General features: G+C 39.5%; 1 protein-coding gene across 1 annotated transcript in view; it reads right to left on the reverse strand.

The window, feature by feature from the left end:
* The window catches only part of LOC134542547 (solute carrier family 2, facilitated glucose transporter member 1-like), a 72,794-nt gene that overhangs the window by 12,566 nt on the left and 36,407 nt on the right, over positions 1-23,821 (reverse strand). Inside the window, exon 5 of the mRNA XM_063386908.1 lies at positions 5,143-5,356. Within this exon, the coding sequence (XP_063242978.1) occupies positions 5,143-5,356 (214 nt within the window). The remainder of the gene's footprint in view (positions 1-5,142; positions 5,357-23,821) is intronic.

Here is a 23,821-nt window from a genome sequence, read left to right on the forward strand (position 1 = left end):
ATTATACAGTTGTTACTGTGTAGCCCATATAAGGCTGCTTCCAGAACTTTGATATATAAATTTATATACAGTTTTTCTTTAACTACGCAAGCCGCAAGGGCAGTAACACTCGGCACGGCCTTGCCTCCGCCTGCAGACACCCTGTAGCTCTGTGCTGCATGTCTGTGCCTTCTTCACATGTCAGGGCTGCCGATAATCCCCCGTATGTCCGTCTTTTCAACGGTGATCATTTTCTTAGCACTTTTTGTACATACATTTTCAACTTGTTTGCCCATAACAAAAACAATCTGATTTCATTATCTTAAAAAAGAAAAAAAATACATTTTGTTTTAATGTGGTCCTAGGTACTTTTGAGGATATTCAAATGATAATTAATATATCCAATTGCCGTATTCTAGGTAAGAACTCTGCATATGTAGCCTCTTGCTGTAGAATATTTTGTCTCTTCCAAAGACACCTGGGATAAACTTAAGGTATTAATATTCTATAAAAATAATTTAAAATATTTATGTTTTGATGAAATTAAATTAATACAGTAATTTTAAAAAAAAATCTAACCAAATTTTTAAGCAAGTACAAAAATTTTATGTTTTTTGAACAGTCTTTTTTGATAATAATTATATTTATTGAAAAAAATGTATTCAACAACCAAAATTTCCAATTACTATATACTAACCTCTATTGTAACATCACTAGAAAATATCGTCAAAGATACGAATATAAAAATATATTATTTTAAAGATTTTACAAGGATTATATTCGGAATATATGTGTTTTTTTAATTAAATTGTTTACAAAATATTCGAACATTTAAAGAAATACCTATTTTGCCAATAACTAAAGAAGGATATTTTAATGCAGAAAATTTGTATGTCAATCAGATTATTCATGAAGATTTAGAGGTACTTATAGCATTCTGATTTAAATGCCAATATTAGAAGAAAGGCCTCTAGATGGAACATATTATAATGTTGTTACAGCGGACCATATATGATGTTCGAAAACGCCTTGAAGATACCATGGCGATAGTGCCGCGGGTGCGGCAGAGTGGCGAAGTCCTTGGACGAAGGTTCCAGGGCAGGGAGTGAGTGAGTTCAGTGGAGTCGGGAGGTTCCGGGCGATAGAGTCGCGGGCGCGGCAGAGTGGCGGAGTCCCGAGTGAAGTTGCGAGCGAGTCGTGTGGGATCTCGGCGAAGGGGAAGTGCGACGGCGGCGGCGGAGTGTGGCGGCGGAGACCCACGAGGGGTGCTGCGGCGAGAGTTGCGCCAGAGGTGCAGCCCAGCGAGGTGTGCGGTGTGTAAGAACCGAGTGACTGGGGAAGCAACATTTCTTTACGTGTAATTAATTATCTGCCAATTTAGAAGATTATTTGTAAGTGACAAGTAGTGGTAATAAATAAAACTGTGTGTGTGAAATAAAATCTTTTAATTAGGCTGTTCTTCACGAACCCCCGCGGTAAATCGTAACACTACATTATATCATGTGCATCCCATTCTGAAATCAGATATTTCCTACATACACATATATATAACTATTTAAATATCTATAATATTTTACTTCTGGGTGATAAATTTTAGAACCAATACAACAAATGCCTAAATTATAATTCAGATATTGTAACGAGGATGCTAGAGACGAGGGTGGACTCCAGGCACGCCAGGATGTGGCCTCATATACTGACGGAGCAGGCGGGACAAAGGTAGCACCCGGTCCTCCCCTACAACTGCAAGGACCGCCCATTAGCGGCCCCCCTCCTCTCTGGAGTGTGGACGCCTCTCTTCAGCAGGGTTCCACAGCCCAGTCTCGCGAAGCAACATCACCAAGAAGACAATGTTCTCACGGCTTCAAATGTAAAGTCGGGGAATTCGATGAAGCAACACTTCGGAAGGCTAGAAGACATTTCCATGGCGATACCTGAGAGATATGACAGGCTGCAGTGAAGTGAAGAGTGTGAGCGCCTTGGCGAGCTCTAGTGGGCGAAGAGCGACTGGGTTCGTGTGTGAAGATGTAGGCATCTGGGATGTTTGCGACACGGTGACCGTGTGAGCAGCGTGATGCAGTGTTGGGACGATGAAGCATGTCAAGAAGAAACTGTGGCGAGCCTGTCTCCAGTGTAGGGGGCTGTTTGAACTGCGTTTAGTTTTTGACACACATTCAAATTGTTGAAATTTAGGAAGTAATTTAATTATTTGTTAATATAACAAACTCTATTTAATAAATTGGTGTAAGAATGTTTTCAGACCAGTTTTATCTATATGTATGTGTCAAATATAATTTATAATATAATATAATTTAATCAATCCCAGGTAAATGGTGTCAAAAAAACGCTTCTCGTTGCAAAAAAAAAAACCAGTAGTCTGTTGTTCTATCGTTCCTTATGTTTTTTAGGGTGCTAAATCGGAATATGGAGTTTTACAACATAATTGCGTCGTGCGTTTGGAGATATTTGCAAAAAACAGCGAAAATTTTGCAGTTTTTGGTTTTGTGCTTATAATATAAAAAGTGTGGTAGCTAAAATATAACATTTTTTTAAAAGTAGACTAAGGTTTTACAATAATTTCAGCTCAATCACAGATCTGTAGATATAATAATTCCTGAGATATAGCACTTCATTTATTAGTTATTTATTCCAAAAATGAAATTTTCAGTTTGGGTCAGATTTTGAGCCAAATATTGGGGAAAATACTGAACCTACGAGGAAAATCTTTAGAAGTGAAGTTTTAGCTCAAGGAGGGCAGCAATAAAAACATGATGAAATGTTCTTCACTGAATACATGTCTCCAAAGGTCTCTCAATAATACTTTGTCAAACGAATGCAACAAAAGTAGCATGACTTTTCATACAGATGTGCAGCTGTGGTCGTGTGTGGCGACAAGCTCAGCTGACACAGACAGCACAGTCTGCGCCGCATCGTCTGGATGGTCGCCGAGGAGGTGGCTGGTGATTCAAGACGTCACTACAACCGGGTGGTGAGTTCATGATCTGAGTGCTGTGCAAGCATATCTGCGGCATACCAAGTGAGTGATCCGCAGTTAGGAAGTACTTCCGTTTCACCGGCATTCTCTTCCTCAACAAACGAATGATAGTCAAGAAAATTCGCTCGAGCCATTTCATTTCCTAAGTTGGCCTCGTTACGACAGTAGTGATAGTCAACTAGTATTGCCAGTATTCGGGCAGTTGCTTTAAACTGGTGCATGATCAAAACTTAATGAGACGACGCGCCGCACTTGGCCTGGACCAGGACTGTCGCAAATATAATCTCGTCAACACATAAATGATTGGAAAGTATTTAAAACACTTTTATATTCCAGGAGTTCTTACCATGTTTTAATTAATCATTTATTATTTTCTAATCAAGGGTCCCTTACTTACCTACCCTGTTGCTTGGAAGTTGTTTGATGGAACTGGAACTTTTAGTATATGTTATATTGTAATTAAATCAATATAAATGATTGACTGAACACTTCCCCCTACACCGCTACTCCAATGGAGTGTCCTAACTCTACTTTATTTCTTATTTGGTGTATATGTAGTGTGCTCTCGGTGTGCTGAGAAACCCTTGTTCTAAGGACAGGTATCCCTCTTACTGCTCGAGGGTTGGTGAGTGTGTTGAGTATGCAGGTAAGTGGGTATTAATGGACAGCTTTTGTCAGATTACTTTACTCTTGAATGTTGATATTTTTAGCGTAACTATGTATTTTTATTGTCCTGCATTTCAAATCGCTGAATATATTGAATTATATTGCAGCATAATTTTTTGAAAGCATTTCGTGGGTCGGTTTACTGAGCTATTTAAAATATTTAATCTTTTATTGTGAAATGACGCAAAATAATTTAGTAGGAAAATTTTATACTGAAATCCTATATAAATCCTATATATATATCATAATATATAGTTTAATTATTCTTTTATAAATAAGAAAATCGAACTAATAGGCTAATAACGAACTAATTACGAATAAAAAATTTGGTGCCTTACAGTTTGTGACATATGTGACATTTTTTGTAAGGGATTGTAAAAAAACTTATTTGTATTGGTTTATTTTACTAAACCCATTTCAACTCCTTTAACTTATGATATAGTTTATCTTAACGGTATTTAAAATTATTAACATTCTAAATTCTTGCTGATCGTTTAGAAGAAGACAAAACTGCCCCCTTTTGTGGTCACAAATTCTATTCTTTTTTGACGTGATAACGTCTTATAAATAGATTAACGCCGGCTGCACGCACGAAAAATTGTCACGTTTCACCTGAGCCAAGCGTGCAAGAACCGGCCAACCACCGTGCGAGAAAATCTTCTATAATATCAAACAGGTTAAGGCGGGCTTCTAAAAAGCATAAATTAATTTTTTTTTATTTATTTGCCCAATTTCGTCATTTAAAATTAACAATTTATTGACATTGATTTGATTTCAGTTTATTTTTATAACTAATTGTTCTCGATTATATTAAATCAAATTATTTTAATTAAAATTGCAAAAAAACTGTAAATCATATTTGAAAATTAAAAACCATGCGATTTTTCATCAATGTTTTCTTATGACGTTTTCACGTAAAATTATCGTCCGTAAACCGACTTTACAGACAATCCCCTTTTTATTCAGGGGATACATTTATTTAGGGGGTACATTTATTTAGGGGGATTCTTGGGGGGATTTTTTTAGTGGGTACATTATATTAAGAAATCTTTGAGGGCATGAAATTAAAGTGTATAGTTTGAAAACAAAGTGAAAAAAGAACAATACAAGTGGCGCTGGTGGCTGAATTTCGCACTACGACCAACAACAACTTTATGGTCAAGATAATTCTATTTTTTAAAAAGAAACTGCAATTATTATTGGTAGAGACCGGAAAAATTCACGGATTCCTTTCGAGACAGGCTGGAATCCAAACTCGTTTAGCTTAATGCTGCGTCAGTGATTGGACAGCAATTTACCTTAAGGACTCTGAGCCAATGGCAAACACTCAACAAAAGAAGTATCGAATCATAAGAATCGCAGTAAACAGGTGTCCCGAGTCGGTAGCCAATGACCAGGTGATACTTGTTGCCCGAGTACATAGAGAACCGTGGAGTCTATCCTAGTGGTCATTGAAACCGAGAATTTTTCCAGTCGCTAATAATTGGGCAGACGCGACTGACTTTCCGTGGTCTCAGTCTCCAGCTCCTTGGTGATGAACAGATAGCGCGGCGACTCTGCGCAGAAGGGCAGCAGCGCACACTGGATGATCCCGGGCACCAGGATGAAGGCCAGCAGGTAGGGCCACAGCGCCTCGGTGCCCATAAACCACTCCATGCTCATGATCTGCGCCACCATGATGGCGATCGTCAGGATCAGTTGGAACACCGACCCGATCTGGAACACACATGCACATACCAACACACTCTAAATGCTTGTGGGTAATTTCAATTTAAAAATATGTCCTCAGGAACAAAGCCTATTATAACATCGACCAACTTATTGTATGTTAAAGAACTATAAACTGCAATCGTATTTGAGTTATTTTTCATGATATATGTGATGGGTACTGCAATAATTTTAATACTCAAACGATGCTTAGTAAAACAATGTATACGAGTGACATTCAGGGGCAGTTTTATTCCTACAACACAAATGTGCAACAGAGGTCACTTGGCCATCGTAATGTCTCGGACGTGTCCAGCTTTGAAGGCACTGGGCGCTCGCCGACATCCTTTATTTTACCCTCTCCACCCCCCCTCAACCATAGGTCATACGTTGATAGTAGTATATCATAGGGGCTCCGAGATCAGTAGTAGGAGTGTGGATTGTGATTGTCGGTCAGCCATTTTTGATTGTGACGTCACTGCGGCCATCTTGGATGAGCGTAACGGTACACAGCGTAACGGGACACATCGTAACGGGACACATCGTAATGGGACACATCGTAATGGGACAAGTAGATCACGGCCGCCATCTTGGATACACCATTTTGGATGATGTCATTTCGTTTTCTCGAACATTCCGGCATTGAGTTATCCGCCATTTTGAATTATGATGTCATAGTTGCAATTATCGTTATGGTCGCCATCTTTAACTTTTTTATTTATTATCCAATTTAAATGAAAAAAATTTAAATTAATAAAAAAATTCACTTAATAAATTTTAATAAAAAATATTTAAAAAACAAACATTTACAACATGGAGCTCGGAGTCCTCGGTTCGAAACCGACGAGTGCAAAAAATATAAAAATGGCATCCGATCCTTCCTCAATGGTGGCTTCATGCAGACTGACCCCCACCACTTATTTCAAAGTATATATTGTCACCTAGTATGATGTCATGTCCGCCATCTTGAAAATCCATAATTTTTATGTTAGAAAATCGGGAAAAAGTTTAAAAATAATTAAAAAATTAACTAATCGAATTAAATAATAAAAATTAAATAAAATATTACTTAAAAACCACTGTTACACATATCGTAATGGTCGCCATCTTGGATTATATAATTGTTGCATGTTTCGTTATGCCCACCATCATGGTGGAGGACGATGTCAATGTTACACTGTATGTTATGACCATCATATTGGATACTATTAATGTTGAATGTTTTGTTATGGCAGCCATCTTGGAATAATGTAATTATTTAGCTAGAAAATCGGGAAACCTTCAAAAATTCATTAAATAAATCACTTATTAATTTACATATTGACTCGATCGATTCATCTCCTCGGTTCGATACCCGATCGATGCAATAATGTTTAATTTTATGTAAAAAATAATAATTTCAAAAAAATCATGTTCAACATTCGTAAAGAGATTTTAAATCCTCTACTACCATCATCCTATAAGCCATCATGTCCACCATCTTGGAAATTCGTATTTATTGACTTATTAATTCGGGAAAAAGTTCAAAATTCATTAAATAAATTTGTAATCCATATACCGATTGATTCGATCGATTCCTGTCCTTGGTTCGATCCCTGCCCGATACAAAACAACTTTAATATTTTAAAAAAGTACCACTAAAGTGGCAGGTTTGAGAAAATAAAAACCCCGCAAGTTCTTTTAAAAAAAACTTTTATTACACAAATACTACACTACTACAAGTACAAAAAAAATACACAGACAAATGACTAAAGTTTTGTGGTTTTCTCGATTCAAACAGTCTTCTTAATGGACGAAGTAAGTCTTTTACATGTACGTAAATGTCTATTCAGTTTATCAGGTCGACATATTTTTTGGTACACCACAATTTTCACACAAAGACGAATTAACGACTTCATTAAAAGGACAGTGATATATTTCGTGTTGCTGTGCACTTTGAATATTGGCTAATGTTTTCTTACAAAATATACAGCTTGATTCCGATGAATGTACAGCCAGTCTATCACAATTCCTGAGGTGCCGTTTCAATCGTCCATAGTGTATAAACTTGCTTAAACACCTGTTGCACTGATATTTAATGCGTTCAGAGTTATTATCACAATTGTGTGTTACATAATCACGTAATTTCAAGTTTTTGATCTTTTCACAGTACGTGCAGTCGGGTGATGGAACACCGTTGGATGCTCCTTCCTTCATCAATGGCACTGGAATTTTTGACAACCATTGTAACACTGCTGACATGTTAACTTCTGAAGCCATTGAGGTCTGCTCTGCAGAAGATGTTGCACGCGTCGAAATCTCCTGCTGTGCTGAGAGAGCAGGTGCAGCTGTAGACGTCGTTGTCATCGTGCTCTGCACTGATGATGGTAGACCTTCCATCCAGGTTGGTGTAGATAGTGGTAATGATGTCATCGAGTTCACAAGAATAACTAGATACCGGTCTATTATGTTATACAAGACTAACTATCCGATCCGTTCATCACCGCAGCCGGAGGCGGACTGAAGTTCATATCACCATGGTCTCACTTATTTAGTCTCATCAGCTGGTACAACACATGAGTCAAAACAATAACAATGTTCATTATACTCGCACTTAACTTTCTCGGAACATTTTTTATAATGATGATGTAAACTATCGAGACGTGAAATTAGTTTATTACATTTTATACACTGAAATTGTATTCGTTTCAGTAAATTATTCGGACAACTGCTTCTTTCATGTCTGCGCGCATTCGTAGGTTTAGTAAAAGATGCGCCACAATATTTGCATTGATGTGCTGTACGCTCTTCATTAATTGATTTCTAGAATGCAGATGGTGAAACTTCAGCTGATAATGGAACAGCACGTATCGTTGTCTCCTCTGCAGCAGGTATCGGGATCTCCACCGCTGTCGCGGTCTCCTCTGCAGTCGGTATCGGGATCTCCGACGCCATCATCGTTGCTGCCATCGAGGTCCCCGCTGCTGACGGTAAACAGTCTATTCCGGTCGACATTGGAACAGTAACTAAATCTCACGAAACTACCTGAAGAGAGCAAGACCGTACTGCACCGCGGCCAGAGGTGAACTGCGGGTCCAGTCGTCTGAACCTCGCTTATATACCCGCGGTCTACTGTTAAACTACATGAGTCAAAATATTGTCCGTATTTAAAATTATTTTTTATTAGGTACCTAAAAATTATAGAAATAAAAAATACACAAGTTCAAGTTTTACATATTTATTTATAAAAATTACACAAATACACATTAGGTTAAGGAATCAAGCATTTTCACAAGCAAAGTCTTTAATGCCGCACGCACTGCCTCGTCGACTCCGGTTCCAACTGGTTCGCAGGTCACGGGATCAGGAACACAGGTTTCCAGCTGGTCATCTTCTGCGACGTCGACAACTCCGACAAGACATGGTCGATGACGTCTGTGACCACGTCTACGCCTGGGCTTTGGCTCAGTGCTAGTTGGGACAGATTCACTGCCTGAACTGCGACGACGAGACGCACACCGTTTGGACGTCTGCGTAGAAGCATCACAGGTCGCAACAGGTTGCAACACGCCCATGTTTGGTGTAGCACATGCAGACGAGGCGACTACCTCAGCGATGCTAGCAGGAAGGATTGTGTGTGGTCTCATGTGATAGACGGCACAGTTTCCAGGTACGCAACAATGTACCAGTTGCTGAGTCGGTTCATAGGACACAGGAAAGTGCGCAAACCGCCAATGCTGAGCGCCTCCATCACAGGTTTCTGTATATGTACGTAGATACCCGGAATCCCAGTAGCTGTACTCGACACTGCTGAAGCTAGGTCTTGCGCTCACGTACACGTTAGCAGGATGAAACGTAAACATATTCTTGCGGGTAGAACGACAACTGTAGGCACGTACGTATGTACGCCATTTATATATGCAGGCTCCTACTAACATTGTGTGTGCCATTTCTGCATTAACTGCGAGATTGTACAGGCACAGACACGTTCAAACTTGTCACGTGGCTGCACGTCGTATATTGCACTAAGCTTGCGCAGGGAAGGACAGCCGTAGTCGGTCTGTAAGTCTACAATTACAAGTGACGCATCACACAACTTGCTCAGCCATTTCTTCTGTTCAGGTCCGGCGACGTAGATTATATCTTTTTGAACTAGTAAATCTTCAATAATGTTTTTCACTTGGTGGTACGGAATTTTCCCTTTTTCCCACTCTAGTGCGTGATAATATTTACATAGCCATTCGTTCGACCGTTTACTTTTTTCGTCTAGTAGTTTCCAAGGATACGGGGGCCGGAAGCTGCGTGTTCGAGTCTTGTCTCCGGAGGTGACGCTAATTTCCTTGAGCACGAATCCTTTTTCACTCTGGAAACCTTGCAGGTTGCAGTACATCTTGTCGCTAGCAATGCTCGGTCGTAACTAAATTATCATAGAAAACGAAACACTATTTATGTCAGAATTTTCACAAGTTTGTCTCGACAATTGTACGAAGCAAGCCGATCGTGAAGTATCAGACAAAAAGCATAGGTGTTTGGTGGAATATTTCCGCTAGTCGATATCTCGATCCTGCAGTCGATGATGTTTGAATTTATACGATCATCCTGTTTGGAAACGTCAAACACAATTAACGGAGCCTTGTTCTTTAAAATGTCGGGACTCAGTATCGGTGACTGTCTCCGCCCATAGTAAGCTTGCTGAAACTTGGTGTACATTTGATATGCGAGAATAAATCTTCCACTTTCAAAGTCCATGTTCATGTCAACGTACGGATAACTTTCGCTGTTTAAAAATATTTTTACATTACGTATTTGAGAGTTATCGAATACGGAGCGACTTACTCATTCATTGAGCTGTCTTCCGGTCTGAAGCCCGACGATGATGAATCTTGGTTTTTCCGTAGCGAAGCTGGACTTTACTATCCAATTGATACGCTGACTATGAGGCAAGCCAGTATAAGTTTCCAGGCTCCAGGATCGGAATGGCACATCGAAGTTCTTGCCATTTTCTATGTTCTTCAACATATTTACTTGTTCAATGGTGCTCACTTGGATGTGGGGCAGCATCCACTCGATTGACTGCAGTGTTAGCGAGACATCTTGAGGGTTTTCTGCAGCGGCGACAATTGCATTAATGTGCGTGTTGGCTAGAAGCAGTACGAGCATTTGTTTCGAATTAATGATTATATGCTTGTAGTCCTCGGCGAAACCAAGAAGCATGGACAGAGGAACACAAACTTCGAACTTCCCTTCGGCATAAACCGGAAGCTTATATTCATCCTCGAGAGCCCAACCGGCCATCTTTGCAGCAGACAGTTTATTTGGCGTGAGCGAAAGGTAATTTTTCATAGCAGATGTTATGCCTACATCTCTCGTCTGGTCTACCTTGACGCCATTCAGTACATATGTAATGCGCTCGATTAGGTTAAGAATACCATTGCAGGATATTGATGACGTTGTCGGGTGCGTACCATCCGCTTTTGTCAGCGTGCCTCTTATACGTAGAAATGACTGCGAAGGTAAAGTACAAATATCTTGGTGCTGTACAGCAATGCGTACTTCCGATGGTAGTGCGTACGGTCCGAGCAGGACAGGCTGGTACTCGTGCAATTCCATTTTCGTAATGCTGTCATCAAAAAAGAACCGGATCTTACACGTTGAGGATTTCGTCTTCCATATTTATTCGGCACTTGTCCAATACTGAGAAGATACTTTATGCTGTCAGAAGTTAATGCACCGGTGTCTGGTAGAGAACTGTTCTTATTAACGCCAATACGATTTCTTTTATAACTGTTCGGTGTTACGAACTTTATGCCCATCGCTTCAAGTGCAGACGTAATGTAATTTCTTCGTCTTGAAAATTCACCAATCGTTCTCGCTGGTCAACGATTCTGACGACGACTTCGTGTGCGCACTTCACGACGACTGGAACGTAAATGATACTTTGCGGTACTTCTACCAGTTTATATCCTGGCGGGACCATCGGCGAAAACTCGTGCAGCATGTTGCTTAGTCTTCCGTTGAGATACGTTCCACTTTCAAAATTACAGTTTATTCTTATGACATTCACAGGCAAAATCTTTACTGCACGCGTAGATTCGTACGTTCTTCCTGTATCATACACCTTTGATTCGAATCCGAGCATCGTACCTATGGTCCCAGGTTTCGTAAAGTCGACATTTTCACTGCATGTTAGAATGCTTTTTTGAGTGTTTGGATTTCCACGCAGTTGAAAGTCTACATCCTGTGGTAACATATCCCTGATGTACTTTGCAATGTCGTCAATTTCGTAAGAGCCAACAGGTAAATGTATTTCATGAGCGGTTCCATCGCTTTTCAGGAAGCAGATCTTGCAGTTTTCTTCGTCGATATTAGATCTACGAGTCCGATACACCATTCTCCGTCTAAATCCAGAGGCGGGAAATGAACCGCCCGTAGCTCAGATGCGTGACCTGTCAAGGTAAGTGTTATCGACATGAGTAATAAATTATCATCACTGCACAACCTTTAAGTAGCAATTTTTATTTGTCAGCTAATTTTTGTTTGTTAAAAAGCGAAGACACAAGTGTCCGCAGTTTGTTTGATTAGGCCTCTGTTCCGTTTCGTAATTTTAAAACAACGTAGTGGATGGCCCAGGTACTGTCGCAGTTCTGGCGGAGGACTTAAATTTCCAAAACAATCGTAGTACTCGGTCATTTTTCAAGACTTAACATAGTCCACCCAGTGCGTGCCGCGACCCGCCGACGTGTCTAAATTAATGATGGCACGTTCGTGCGTTTTTGGCTTGCTGGGCAAAGTGTCTCGCATAAACACGCCGCGGAAATTTGGTATTTTCAGTTTTCGAGCGTACCTGATCAAATCTATATTGGTGAGCGGACGTTTCGGCAAAGAACTTAAGATTTTTTCATTCGTTTCTTCCTCATGCCTCGACCTGATTTGTGAGGTTGCAAGCAGAGTCCTGCGCCGTTTTTTTTTACCCATGGCAATGGCTTCCATGCTGGCATTGTGTCGCTGTGCTTCTTTTAACTGCTTACGCTCATTCTTCGAAGTGTTGACTGCCCGCACTATACCGCTCGTTGCACCGATGAGGCCGCCGAGAGCACCCAATGCAGGCAAAATCAAAGGAAGAAATCCTCCTATAATCTTCTTGTCAAGAGTCTGTAATTTTTGCTTGGCTTTTTGCACGCCTGCACCAGTCTTGTGTTTGGTCTTGCGTGAGTTAGTCTTTGACTTCATGGAGCTGGCTTGACGAGCACCCATTCCTAATTTCGTCTTTGCCTTCATGATTTTAGATACGCCCCACGCTGCGATTTTTTTCTCCAAGTCCCGCGTTCAACGATTTACTTATATCTTCGGCTTCCTGTGCCAATATCTCGTCGGCCTGGTGCCTGGATTCCAGATCCTTGCTTAATGAATATGCGATATCGTGCTGCTTGCACTTTTCGTCGAGAAAATTAATGCCCACGTCACCGCGAGCTAACCTTTTCGATAGTTTAGTGCCGGGGCCGCAGAATCTGTAGCCGGGAATGTGTAGCTCGAATGGCAGATTGTTTATCAGCGAGTTCACGAGTCCTGCACCGATGTGTTTTTTGTTCTTACCTCTTCGAGTCATTACGCACAACTGACCAGAAAGTATAAATGTGTTTGATTTTATACAATTTCTTTAGTACAATGCAGGTCGTCAAGCAAGAAGTGTGTTTGCCCGTGCGCATTACGCAAGACGATGTATTTAGTGCGCGTGAATCACGACATGGCTTACTGTTGCCTTCTGCAGTACGTTGCATAATGGCGGGTCCGTCCAACTGCGGCAAAACGTGCGTTCTGCTGAGTTTACTGGAGGAACCAAACGGTCTTCGGTTCGAAAACGTTTACTTGTATTCCAAGTCGTTGCAACAGCCAAAGTACCAGCACCTAGCTACTGTTCTACACTCAGTGGATGGTCTGGAGTATTTTCCATTTAATGATAATGCGGATGTGGTACCTCCAAGCGAAATAAAAGCCAATTCCGTGTTTGTTTTCGACGATGTAATGTGCGAGAAAAAGGCATAATACAAGAGTACTTTTCCATGGGCAGACACAGTAAAGTAGACTGCGTTTACCTGTGTCAGACGTACAGTCGTATTCCAAAACATTTGCTGCGTGATAATGCGAATGTCATAGTACTTTTTCACATGGACGAACTTAATTTACGTCACGCTTATGATGATCACGTAAACACCGACATGACATTCCAGGAATTCAAAGATATGTGCTCCTTGTGCTGGAAACACGAGCACGGATTTCTAGTCATCGTAAAGGACTGGCCGCTATATAAGGGAAGGTACAGACGAGGTTTCGATCAGTTTATCGTCAAACATGAGTCATAGCATTTCCAAATTTGGACGCAGCAGTCGAGACTTACGTACTGCTCTCAAGTCTCATGACATCCGCAAATACATTTCGCTACTGGCTTAAAAAGTAGAAAGTGTGAAAAACGAATTACTAGATTATCTCGTTGCCATCGACCAGCGTGTGGAAGCCTCGGATTCTCGCATTCGCGACATGATCGAAGTATCGAATGCACAAAGACGAGACGATTTGAGAACTTTTCAAACTAGTCTGAAAGCATCACTATCTCACTTGTCAACAAATTCAGATTTAGCCAAACACAAGAAAGAAGTTTCTGCGAACGAATAAAAAAGTATAAAAGGAGGTCTTGCAATACGTTTTCAGCCAGTACAATGTCGGACCTGGCCAGTGACCTTCATCGAGCTATACAGTCTGTTTGTGAAAAATATTTACTTGCTAGACGAACCAGACTTGCACGTGAGATGGAAAATGAGGAGATATTTAAATCAATCACTAGTTGCCTCGACGAACTTAAAAACAAGGAAGAACCAGCCATAATTGTGAAGACAAGTTGAAGATGAAATGCCAACTGTAAAGAAGAGAAAGTATGAACCAGATCGAGAAGAAGAGGACTTAACAAGTACAGAGTCCATGCACAAGAAAAAAATACTGAAAAAAAGACATCAAGTTAATGCAATGGTCCGACCATACCTGATATCGTTTACGAGCCAGAATAATGACACGACCTACGGAGTGTACAGAAAACATAATAAGTGGTTCCTCGGTAGTAGTATATATTGGGGGCTCCGGAAACAGGCTTCAGGCTGTGGAGCCTGTGGAGCCGACCGCCATCTTGGATTGTGACGTCACGGCGGCCATCTTGGATGGTTGTGACCTTGACCTTTGACCTTGACCTTGACCCCGGCGGCCATTTTGGATCCGCCATCTTGGATCCGCCATCTTGGATGCATCGTAACAGGACACAACGTAACGGGACACAACGTAACGGGACACAACGTAACGGGACAAGTAGATCACGGAGGCCATCTTGGATCCGACATATTTAAATCGAGCGCCCCACTCATTATGATGAAATTTTCATCTCTGTCGCCATATTGATTTTTTTATGTTCCACTGGAGGCCGCCATCTTGGATACCGACGACTCTGTTTCAGCTGTTTGTTCCTAGATAGCGCCAGCGTCGCTTTTGATTTTTTTTTATGTTCCACTGGAGGCCGCCATCTTGGATACCGACGACTCTGTTTCAGCTGTTTGTTCCTAGATAGCGCCAGCGTCGCTCTTGATTTTTTTTTCTGTTCCACTGGAGGCCGCCATCTTGGATACAGTCGACTTTGTTTCAGTTGTTTGTTCCTAGATAGCACCATCGTCGCTCTTGATATTTTTCTGTTCCACTGGAGGTCGCCATCTTGGATACCGACAACTTTGTTTCCGTCGTTTGTTCCTAGAGAGCGACAGCGTCGCTCTGTCTCATCACATAAGGTCGATGTTCCATTACCTACCAGAGCTATTATGATCCTTATCGACATATTAAATTTATTTTTTTATGAAAAATATATTGGAAGCGCTGTGATTCGAACCATCACAGCTCTGATCTCTAGGTTGGAAAACATACGCCTTTAACCGCTCGGCTATCGAGACATTTACCAGACTGAAAATTAAATAAGGTATATAAAAAAAATAACATGCATATTTGGACTTGTAATTTTTTTAATTTAAAGTAATAATAGCACCACCTGTTCGAGACAGAACCACCATCTTGTATTAAGACGTAACTGTTGCAATTATCGTTATGGTCGCCATCTTGAAAATCCGTAATTCTTATGTTAGAAAATCGGGAAAAATTTCAAAAATCATTAAAAAAATTAATCAACCTAATTAAATAATAAAAAAATCCTTAAAACCACCGTTGCACTTTTCGTGACGACCGCCATCTTGAAATCACCCGCTGGAGACCACCATCTTGTTTTCGACCGCTAGAGTGTGCTGATACCATGTTAGTATAAGTATCTAGTCACCACACATTTGTCCTTGACCTTGAACTTTGTCCTTGACCTTGAACTTTGACCTTGAACTTGACCTTGAAATTTGCCCTTGACCTTGAAATTTGACCTTGACCTTGAAATTTGACTTTGTCCTTTAAATTTGACTTTGTCCTTGTCGTCCATCACGGATCCGTCATTTTATGTTCAGTACATGCTACCAGGAGCTACCACCTGTCGGAGTACACCATCTTGTGTGTGTACTTGTATTATAGAGTACATTTCCATCTGGATGATTTTATTCTAACCCGCAACAGTGCAGTAATCATTTATTACCGAGGTGCCCCCGCCATCTTGAAATTCGGCAGCCATCTTGAAATCATGTAATAATGTAGCTATAAAAGCGGAAAAAAATCCAAAATTCATCAAACAAATCACTCATTAACTTACATATCGATTTTATCCGCTCCAGTCCTTGGTTCGATCCCTGAATGATGCAATAATGTTTAATTTTATGAAAAAAAATAATAATAATTTCAATAAACCATGTTCAAAATTCTTAAGAGACTTTAAATCCTCTACTACCATCATCCTATCCGACATCAAGACCATCATCTTGGAATTTTCGTAATAATTAAACTAAAAATTCAGGAAAAAGTTAAAAATTTATAAAATAAATTTGCAAACAATATACTGATTAATTAGGTCGTCTAGGGTCCTTGGCACGATTCTGGACGAAGCTAAAATAAATTTAATTTAAATACCAGAAAAGCGTTCGGTTAGAGAAATAAAACACCACAAAGTCTTTTACAAACATAATATTTATTACACAATTTCTATCCTACTACAGAATCACTTGCGAAAGCCAGCAAACTTATAAACATTTAGCTTTGCATAGACGTGCAACGACTACTTCTTAGCTCCAAATGCTCCAGCAGCTTTAAATGCTCCAACAGCCTCCAAATGCTCCAACAGCCTCCAAATGGCTCCAACAGCTCCAAATGCTCCAACTACCTTTTCTTTCAACAGCTCCAATGATATTGGGCTACAATGCTACGAGTCTAAGAGACTACGAGGCTACAAGGCTACGAGTCTAAAAGGATCTAGCTGGTTCCGAGTTATACATGGCTGAGAGACTGCATGACTAAAAGACCGCATGACTACGAAACTACATGTCTATGAAGCTACATGGATACAAGTCTACTCGGCTCCAACACGCAATGTACACACAGTACACACAGGAAACTGAACGTACACACAGTACACACAGGAAACGGAACGTACACACAGTACACACAGGAAATCGGAACGTAAACACAGGAAACGGAACGTACACACAGTACACACAGGAGACGGAACGTACACACAGGAAACGGAACGTACACACAGTACACACAGGAAACGTAACGTACACACAGGAAAACGAAATGTACAAACAGGAAAACGAAATGTACAAACAGGAAAACGAAATGTACAAACAGGAAAACGAAATGCACAAACAGGAAAACGAAATGTACAAACAGGAAAACGAAATGTACACACAGGAAAACGAAATGTACACACAGGAAAACGAAATGTACAAACAGGAAAACGAAATGTACAAACAGGAAAACGAAATGTACAAACAGGAAAACGAAATGTACACACAGTAAAACGAAATGTACAAACAGGAAAACGAAATGTACAAACAGGAAAACGAAATGTACAAACAGGGAAACGAAATGTACAAACAGGAAAACGAAATGTACACACAGGAAAACGGAATGTACACACAGGAAATCGGAACGTACACACAGTACACACAGGAAACGGAATGATCACACATACAGTAGAGGAAACACAGGTTTATTTGGAAATCAGGATACAAGAAATAAATCGTACTTTTTTAAAATATAAATAATTCATTTTATTTTTCATTAGTACACACATGACAGTTAATCAAATGATTATTGTATGTAGCCAGCGTTCCGAAGTTCTTTAAGTATGGTCGATACTTCCACGATATGCGAGTAGTTCCCTCTACGAACAGATGCCACCATCACTCTTAGCCGGACAACCAATATTTTTGGATCTTTCCATGATGTGGAATCAATCTCTTCTGCCACCATCTTCATTGTATGTTTATTATAAATATTATGATCTCTGGTGTCTTCCGTTTTAACACCATCCTCACGGTTACTTTCATCATCTAGCCAGCGATCATCACAAGCTTGATCAGATTTATTTATTATAACACGACGTTTCCATCGCTTCGGTCTCAGGGCACCACCACATTCTTCGATCTTGTCAGCTTTAGGTTCTGCATCACAGTCTATGCCTTGTAAACAGCCTCAGAGTCACTGTAGCAATCACCGTAGAAGACAACGTCTTCACCCAGATTACTGCAAGAACTCAATATCGTTGATGTCGAAGTGTCTTCATCGTCTGTATGCTTCCTTTTCAGGAGTCCACCATTTATACAAAGTATGGAGGATCTGCTAAATATAGGCTTGAATGTATTCTCACTTTTCACAGTGTTGATACCTTCATTAGTTTCAGTCTTCCCGATACCATCAACATCCTTCAATATTTTTTTCTCGTCACGATCGGCGTGCTAAGGCTTCCATCTTTTCTATATTAATAATATTATTTGTCTTAAAATCTCCGCGTACATGTCACTATCACAGATGTAAATCATCATCATAGCTGTCATCAATATTATCATGAGTTGCATCAATATCACTCATTTTATGATATCGTTTCCACATTTCAGTTGTCAGAGATGTACCACAATCTATGATCTTGTGAGCTCCATTCTCATTTTCTGTAAAAGCCTATCAGTCCAGTTTTATTATTTAATCCTTCAACCCATCATCACAAACTCAATTAAATCATCTTAGTATATAGAAAAAAAATCATCAAAGTTCCTTTCATTTAATCATAGGAACCGCATCATCCTTTCCACCTATAGTGTAGTTTCTTGAGCCCAAGAGTCTTTCATTATATATACCATGCAGTGTTCTTCAAGAGATGTGGTTTACTACCAGTTCTACATACAAAACCATCCTATCAATAATTTGTTTACACATAAAAAAAAAAAACTTCACGCTATTTTTTCGTGTTTTACTAAATTATCTCTTCGTCTAAAATAATTACCACACATAGTAATTTCTACAAAGGACGCTTTGTCCAAGTCATTTTAACCATCATCTGTCTGAAAACAACCATGTCCCATCTATATCACAAAGTAAACGAGGGTTAGTGGAGATAGGTCAAACAAGTGCTAGTCACTCATAGGGTAAGAACCATGTGTTCGATACATATCTCAGTCAATGTAGCATCTATGTATTTTTCTTACCTCATGTAGAAAAATATCTTACAATGCATACGAATTTAAACTTATTCACGTGCGACCAGTCAAAAGTACATAAATTCAAGCACGTCAACCTCAAAAAAAAAAAAATTCTCAAGGATAGAGACAGAGACTACACGATCGAGACACGCCTACCGTCACCCGCAAATGAACATTGACCCCTCGCGCGGGAGTTGCAAGCTAGCAGAATACTGCGGCAGTCATATTTTTGCTCAAGACATGCATACATCACGTCGCTAGCCTTCCAACCCATTTCACGTAAAACTCCAGTGAAATCGTAATCCAGCATACGTAAAGTACTTGCTGGAACCACTTCAAAGTATACATCACTGAACCAGAGCAGAAAATCAGCCTACGAATGTATATCTTGCTACCTACAAAAATAAATGTAAAGCACATATACGAGAGGAGTCGATTCCTACATACCATACTCAATACTCTGATAATTATAAGCAGCAAAATATTTTAAATCAAGACCTTAGCCAGTATACATTCATTTTCCCATGTTGTAAAAATTCATGTTAGTAATCAGCAACGGAGTGAGTTACTTGGACGAAGAACAGCTTTCCAAGTATCCAGAATCTTACTGATACAGACCATCCAGTGCACCAGCATACCCCGAAGTGTGGTCAATTGATAAACATTCTTTAATTTTTTAATATCACCTCCGTAGTGTACACCAATATATGACAGGTTACGATTTAAGACCATAAATTTCCCACAAGTCTATTAGTTTTATTTCGGGGAGTAATAAATTATTTCTCAAACATAATAAATCAAGTTCCTATCAGATTTGCTCTAATGTTACGGTATTACCTGTACCAGCACATTACCAAAACATCTCCCATAAAAATCTTAAGAATGCAGATGACATACACAGTCAAAAATAATTTTAACAAAAAAAAACAGTCTTCAGCATTATTGATAAAAAAAGAATACACACAAACAAGTCAAAACGGACATTTCAAATCCAACCTAAATTACGTGACACATGAAGTTTATTGAATTAAGATAAACGATGCAGGTTAGGGAAAAATATATAAAAAATTCTTTAATTCTATAATTTATTTAAAATGTTACATTTATACACATTAAAATCTGACACTGTATATATTTTTTACATTTCTCAGTCCATGCGACATTCAACATTATTAAAATAAATTATTATAGTTCGTATTAAGAGTGAAAAAATACAAATAATTCATACAGATCACGTTACATCAGATCAGGAGTGTAACACCTTAGAGGGCCAGAAATTATGCTAGAAACCCGTCTTTACAAAATTTATAATGTTTTTTCAAGTAAAATTTTCGTGTAACCTGTACACCGCACTTCTCACACAGAAATTTTACACGGTCAAGATTTCTTCTGCAGCCATGCCTTTCATGGATGCGTGTACTTCGTACTCGTTCAAAACGTTTACCACAGTAGCGGCACTGATAGAGATACTCATCACAATTACCATCGCTTCCCCGATGTACAACTTGCAAATTAACTTTGCTTTTACAATACCTAATCAAATTACTTTTGTTTGTGAAATGTACACCACATGGCTCACACGGAAATTTCAACGATTAACGTTTCTTCTACAGACATGATTTTCATGTCTTCTTGCATGTTGTCGGTATTTAAAACTTTTGCTACAGTACGTACACAGATGTCTCGTCGTTAGACCGTTAGTCACCGACGGCTCGGAAAGTATATTACTTTCAATGTGCACTGCTGTTGTAGGCGACGAAGTCCCGTATGTTGCATGAGCTGGAGATTTCCCAGTCGACATTAACAGATCATCTGTACTGGATGCCAAAGAATCTGAAGTATACACGACTGATGCAGAAGCTGGGAATTGCTCACAAAATGTTTTATTTACGAAATGCGGTGTATTTGCAGGTATCGGAGTCTCCTCTGCGTTCGATAATGAACACATTGAAGTCTCTTGTAGTGAAGAGACAGTAGATACAGCCATACATCGGGATCTCTGGAGATGGTAGCTTCGTTACTATCGGAATCTCTGGAGCTTCCCTCATCGTTGTCATAGGGATCTGCTTCGTCATCATCGCCTCCGTCGTCAGGGACCCCGGTGAAGACGTGAGCCCCTCCGTCAAGATCTCTGCAGTCGTTGACCCCGCCACCATTGGGATTTGTACCGATTTCAACGTTGCTACAATTGAGTTCGGATACACATCAATATTCATATACCAGACTTATATGCAGCCAAAGACTCGCTTAAATAACAGTGTCCGCTTGTATAATACGCAAGTCAATACATCATCCATTGTTATTACTTAAAAAAATTAGGAATTTCAAGGAATGAGAATTTAAATTATATATACAATCAACTAATCACACATCCTACATACACGGTTAATTTAGACTTAATAGAGGAGCAAGAGTCTGTAATCAATGGAACTTTCAGAATCCAAACAAAATTTAAACTACTCAAATGTAAATTTTATTATGTAGAGCTACACATAACATCCAACTGACTCCAAATGACTACAACACATGACTAAAATAATTTATACGATACCAGGCTAGGTCCAAAGTCAATTTTTTTGTACCTCTCATCTACAGTTCAGGGGAGCTTCAGTGCTGATATAGCTACAGCCAAGACATGCTCAGTACCACACATCTTCAAAATCCTATCCCTTCAAAGTCGATCCTTGTTAAGCCTTACGACAAAAGTCTCCGAAACAAGAGACCTACTCTATAATTTTACTAGTCATTTTTAACCTTTCATAGCACACATCGATAAATATCTTCGTAAATATCCCAAAATATTATCAGACCACTAGCATTTGATTTATGCAAATACTGTGGGTCACCAGCGTATTCATCAACACATGACCATTCAACATTAAGCTCCCCACTTACTTCCATCAGTCTACTAGGCTCCACGCAGCACACATAAACTAAAAGAAGTCAATTAACAACCTATTATTTATTTACATTCGAATATTTAACAGCATACCGTCGACTAGTAAAATAATCCTGTCAGTGAACATGTCAGCAAAGTCTACATTTATATAGAACCAGGAATCCATTGAACATTCAGAACCTAGCTACACATACACAGTGCTGGATGCAAGTTAATTCTACACTTATTTATCATCACTGACACTCATATTACATCATAGGCACTTGAGTCAACACTCATTTTCCATCATTAACATGCACACAAATGCAAATTAACCACCATCGACACTCAATGCAACCAACCACTTTCCATAATCTAATCTCAATTCGGCACTCATTTTCCAACATCAACACTCAATTCAACACTCACTTTTCATCATCGACACTCAATTCAACACCCACTTTCCATCATCAACACGCATTTTCCATAGTCGACACTCAATTCGACACTCATTTTCCATAATCGACACTCAATTCGACACTCATTTTCCTTAATCGACACTCAATTCATCACTCATTTTCCATAATCGACACTCAATTTCCATCATCGTCACCCAATTCGACACTTATTTTCCATCATCGACACTCAATTCTACACTCATTTTCCAACAACTACACTCAATTCACAGCCCGCTTGTGAACTCTTTGCTTAAGCAACATGAGAGTTATAGCACAAGCCAGCTTGTGAACTCTTTGCTTAAGCAACATGAGAGTTCTAGCACAAGCCCGCTTGTGAACTCTTTGCTTAAGCAACATGAGAGTTCTAGCACAAGCCCGCTTGTGAACTCTTTGCTTAAGCAACATGAGAGTTATAGCACAAGCCCGCTTGTGAACTCTTTGCTTAAGCAACATGAGAGTTCTAGCACAAGCCAGCTTGTGAACTCTTTGCTTAAGCAACATGAGAGTTCTAGCACAAGCCCGCTTGTGAACTCTTTGCTTAAGCAGGATTAAATTTGGACTTTTTAAAAAAATTGGTAATTTATGATGTTTATAAACGACATCCTCCCTGATGGTTTTCTCCGTGAGCTTCCGATTATTCTTGACAATATTATGGTGGTTTTCTCCGTGTGCTTCTGATTATACCTAACAAGACATCAGATGGATTTCTCCGAGTGCTTCTGATTAATCTTGATATTATATTGATGGCTTTCTCCAAGTGTTTCTGATTATTCCTGGCTAGACATCTGATGGATTTCGCCGAGTGCTCCTGATTATTTGCGCGAGATCTATCTCTGCATGAAGAATTTTTTACTTACTGACTCATGATATTTCTATTCAGAGTTAAATTTAATCAGTGAAATTCTGTCAATAAATCAGCACTTACAATATTGTTTTCAGGTGGATTAAAAAAAAATAATAACTTTACTCAGACAAATAATATGCTTTGAGACATCTGAGAAGCATTAACATGAAAGACAAACTGTACTGTCCTTGGTGTCTAAGACAGGTAATTTTATTCAGAGTTTCGTGTAAATTTCCGAAGTCATATTATCAAATCAACACTTAAAAAATAATTTTAACAGGTGGAAATCACACAAAAACCAAAGTTCATTAATCAGACGATTACTATGCCTTGAAACAAATGGAAAAAGCTATCACACACGAAGATTTCCCTTCCCCTTGAGTTCTAGCGAAGCCCTCCTTCTGTTGCGATCGTTAGGGAGCATCCCGCATCCCACACAAAACATTGTCTACTTATACAGACAACAGAGACTGCATATACAGACAACTGATACATGATGGATGCTAATATGTGAATAGATTATCTTGTGATTCTTGCTAGGTCATGATATTATTCACTAATTTTTAAATAAGGTCAATGTTCTTCCTCTTGAGATCTAGGGAGGCACACCTTTTTCAAGAGATCGTGAGTGAGCATTCCGTAACCTACAACCAACTTTGGATG

This window comes from Bacillus rossius (assembly GCF_032445375.1).
Source record: "Bacillus rossius redtenbacheri isolate Brsri chromosome 9 unlocalized genomic scaffold, Brsri_v3 Brsri_v3_scf9_1, whole genome shotgun sequence".
Taxonomy (NCBI): Eukaryota; Metazoa; Arthropoda; class Insecta; order Phasmatodea; family Bacillidae; genus Bacillus; species Bacillus rossius.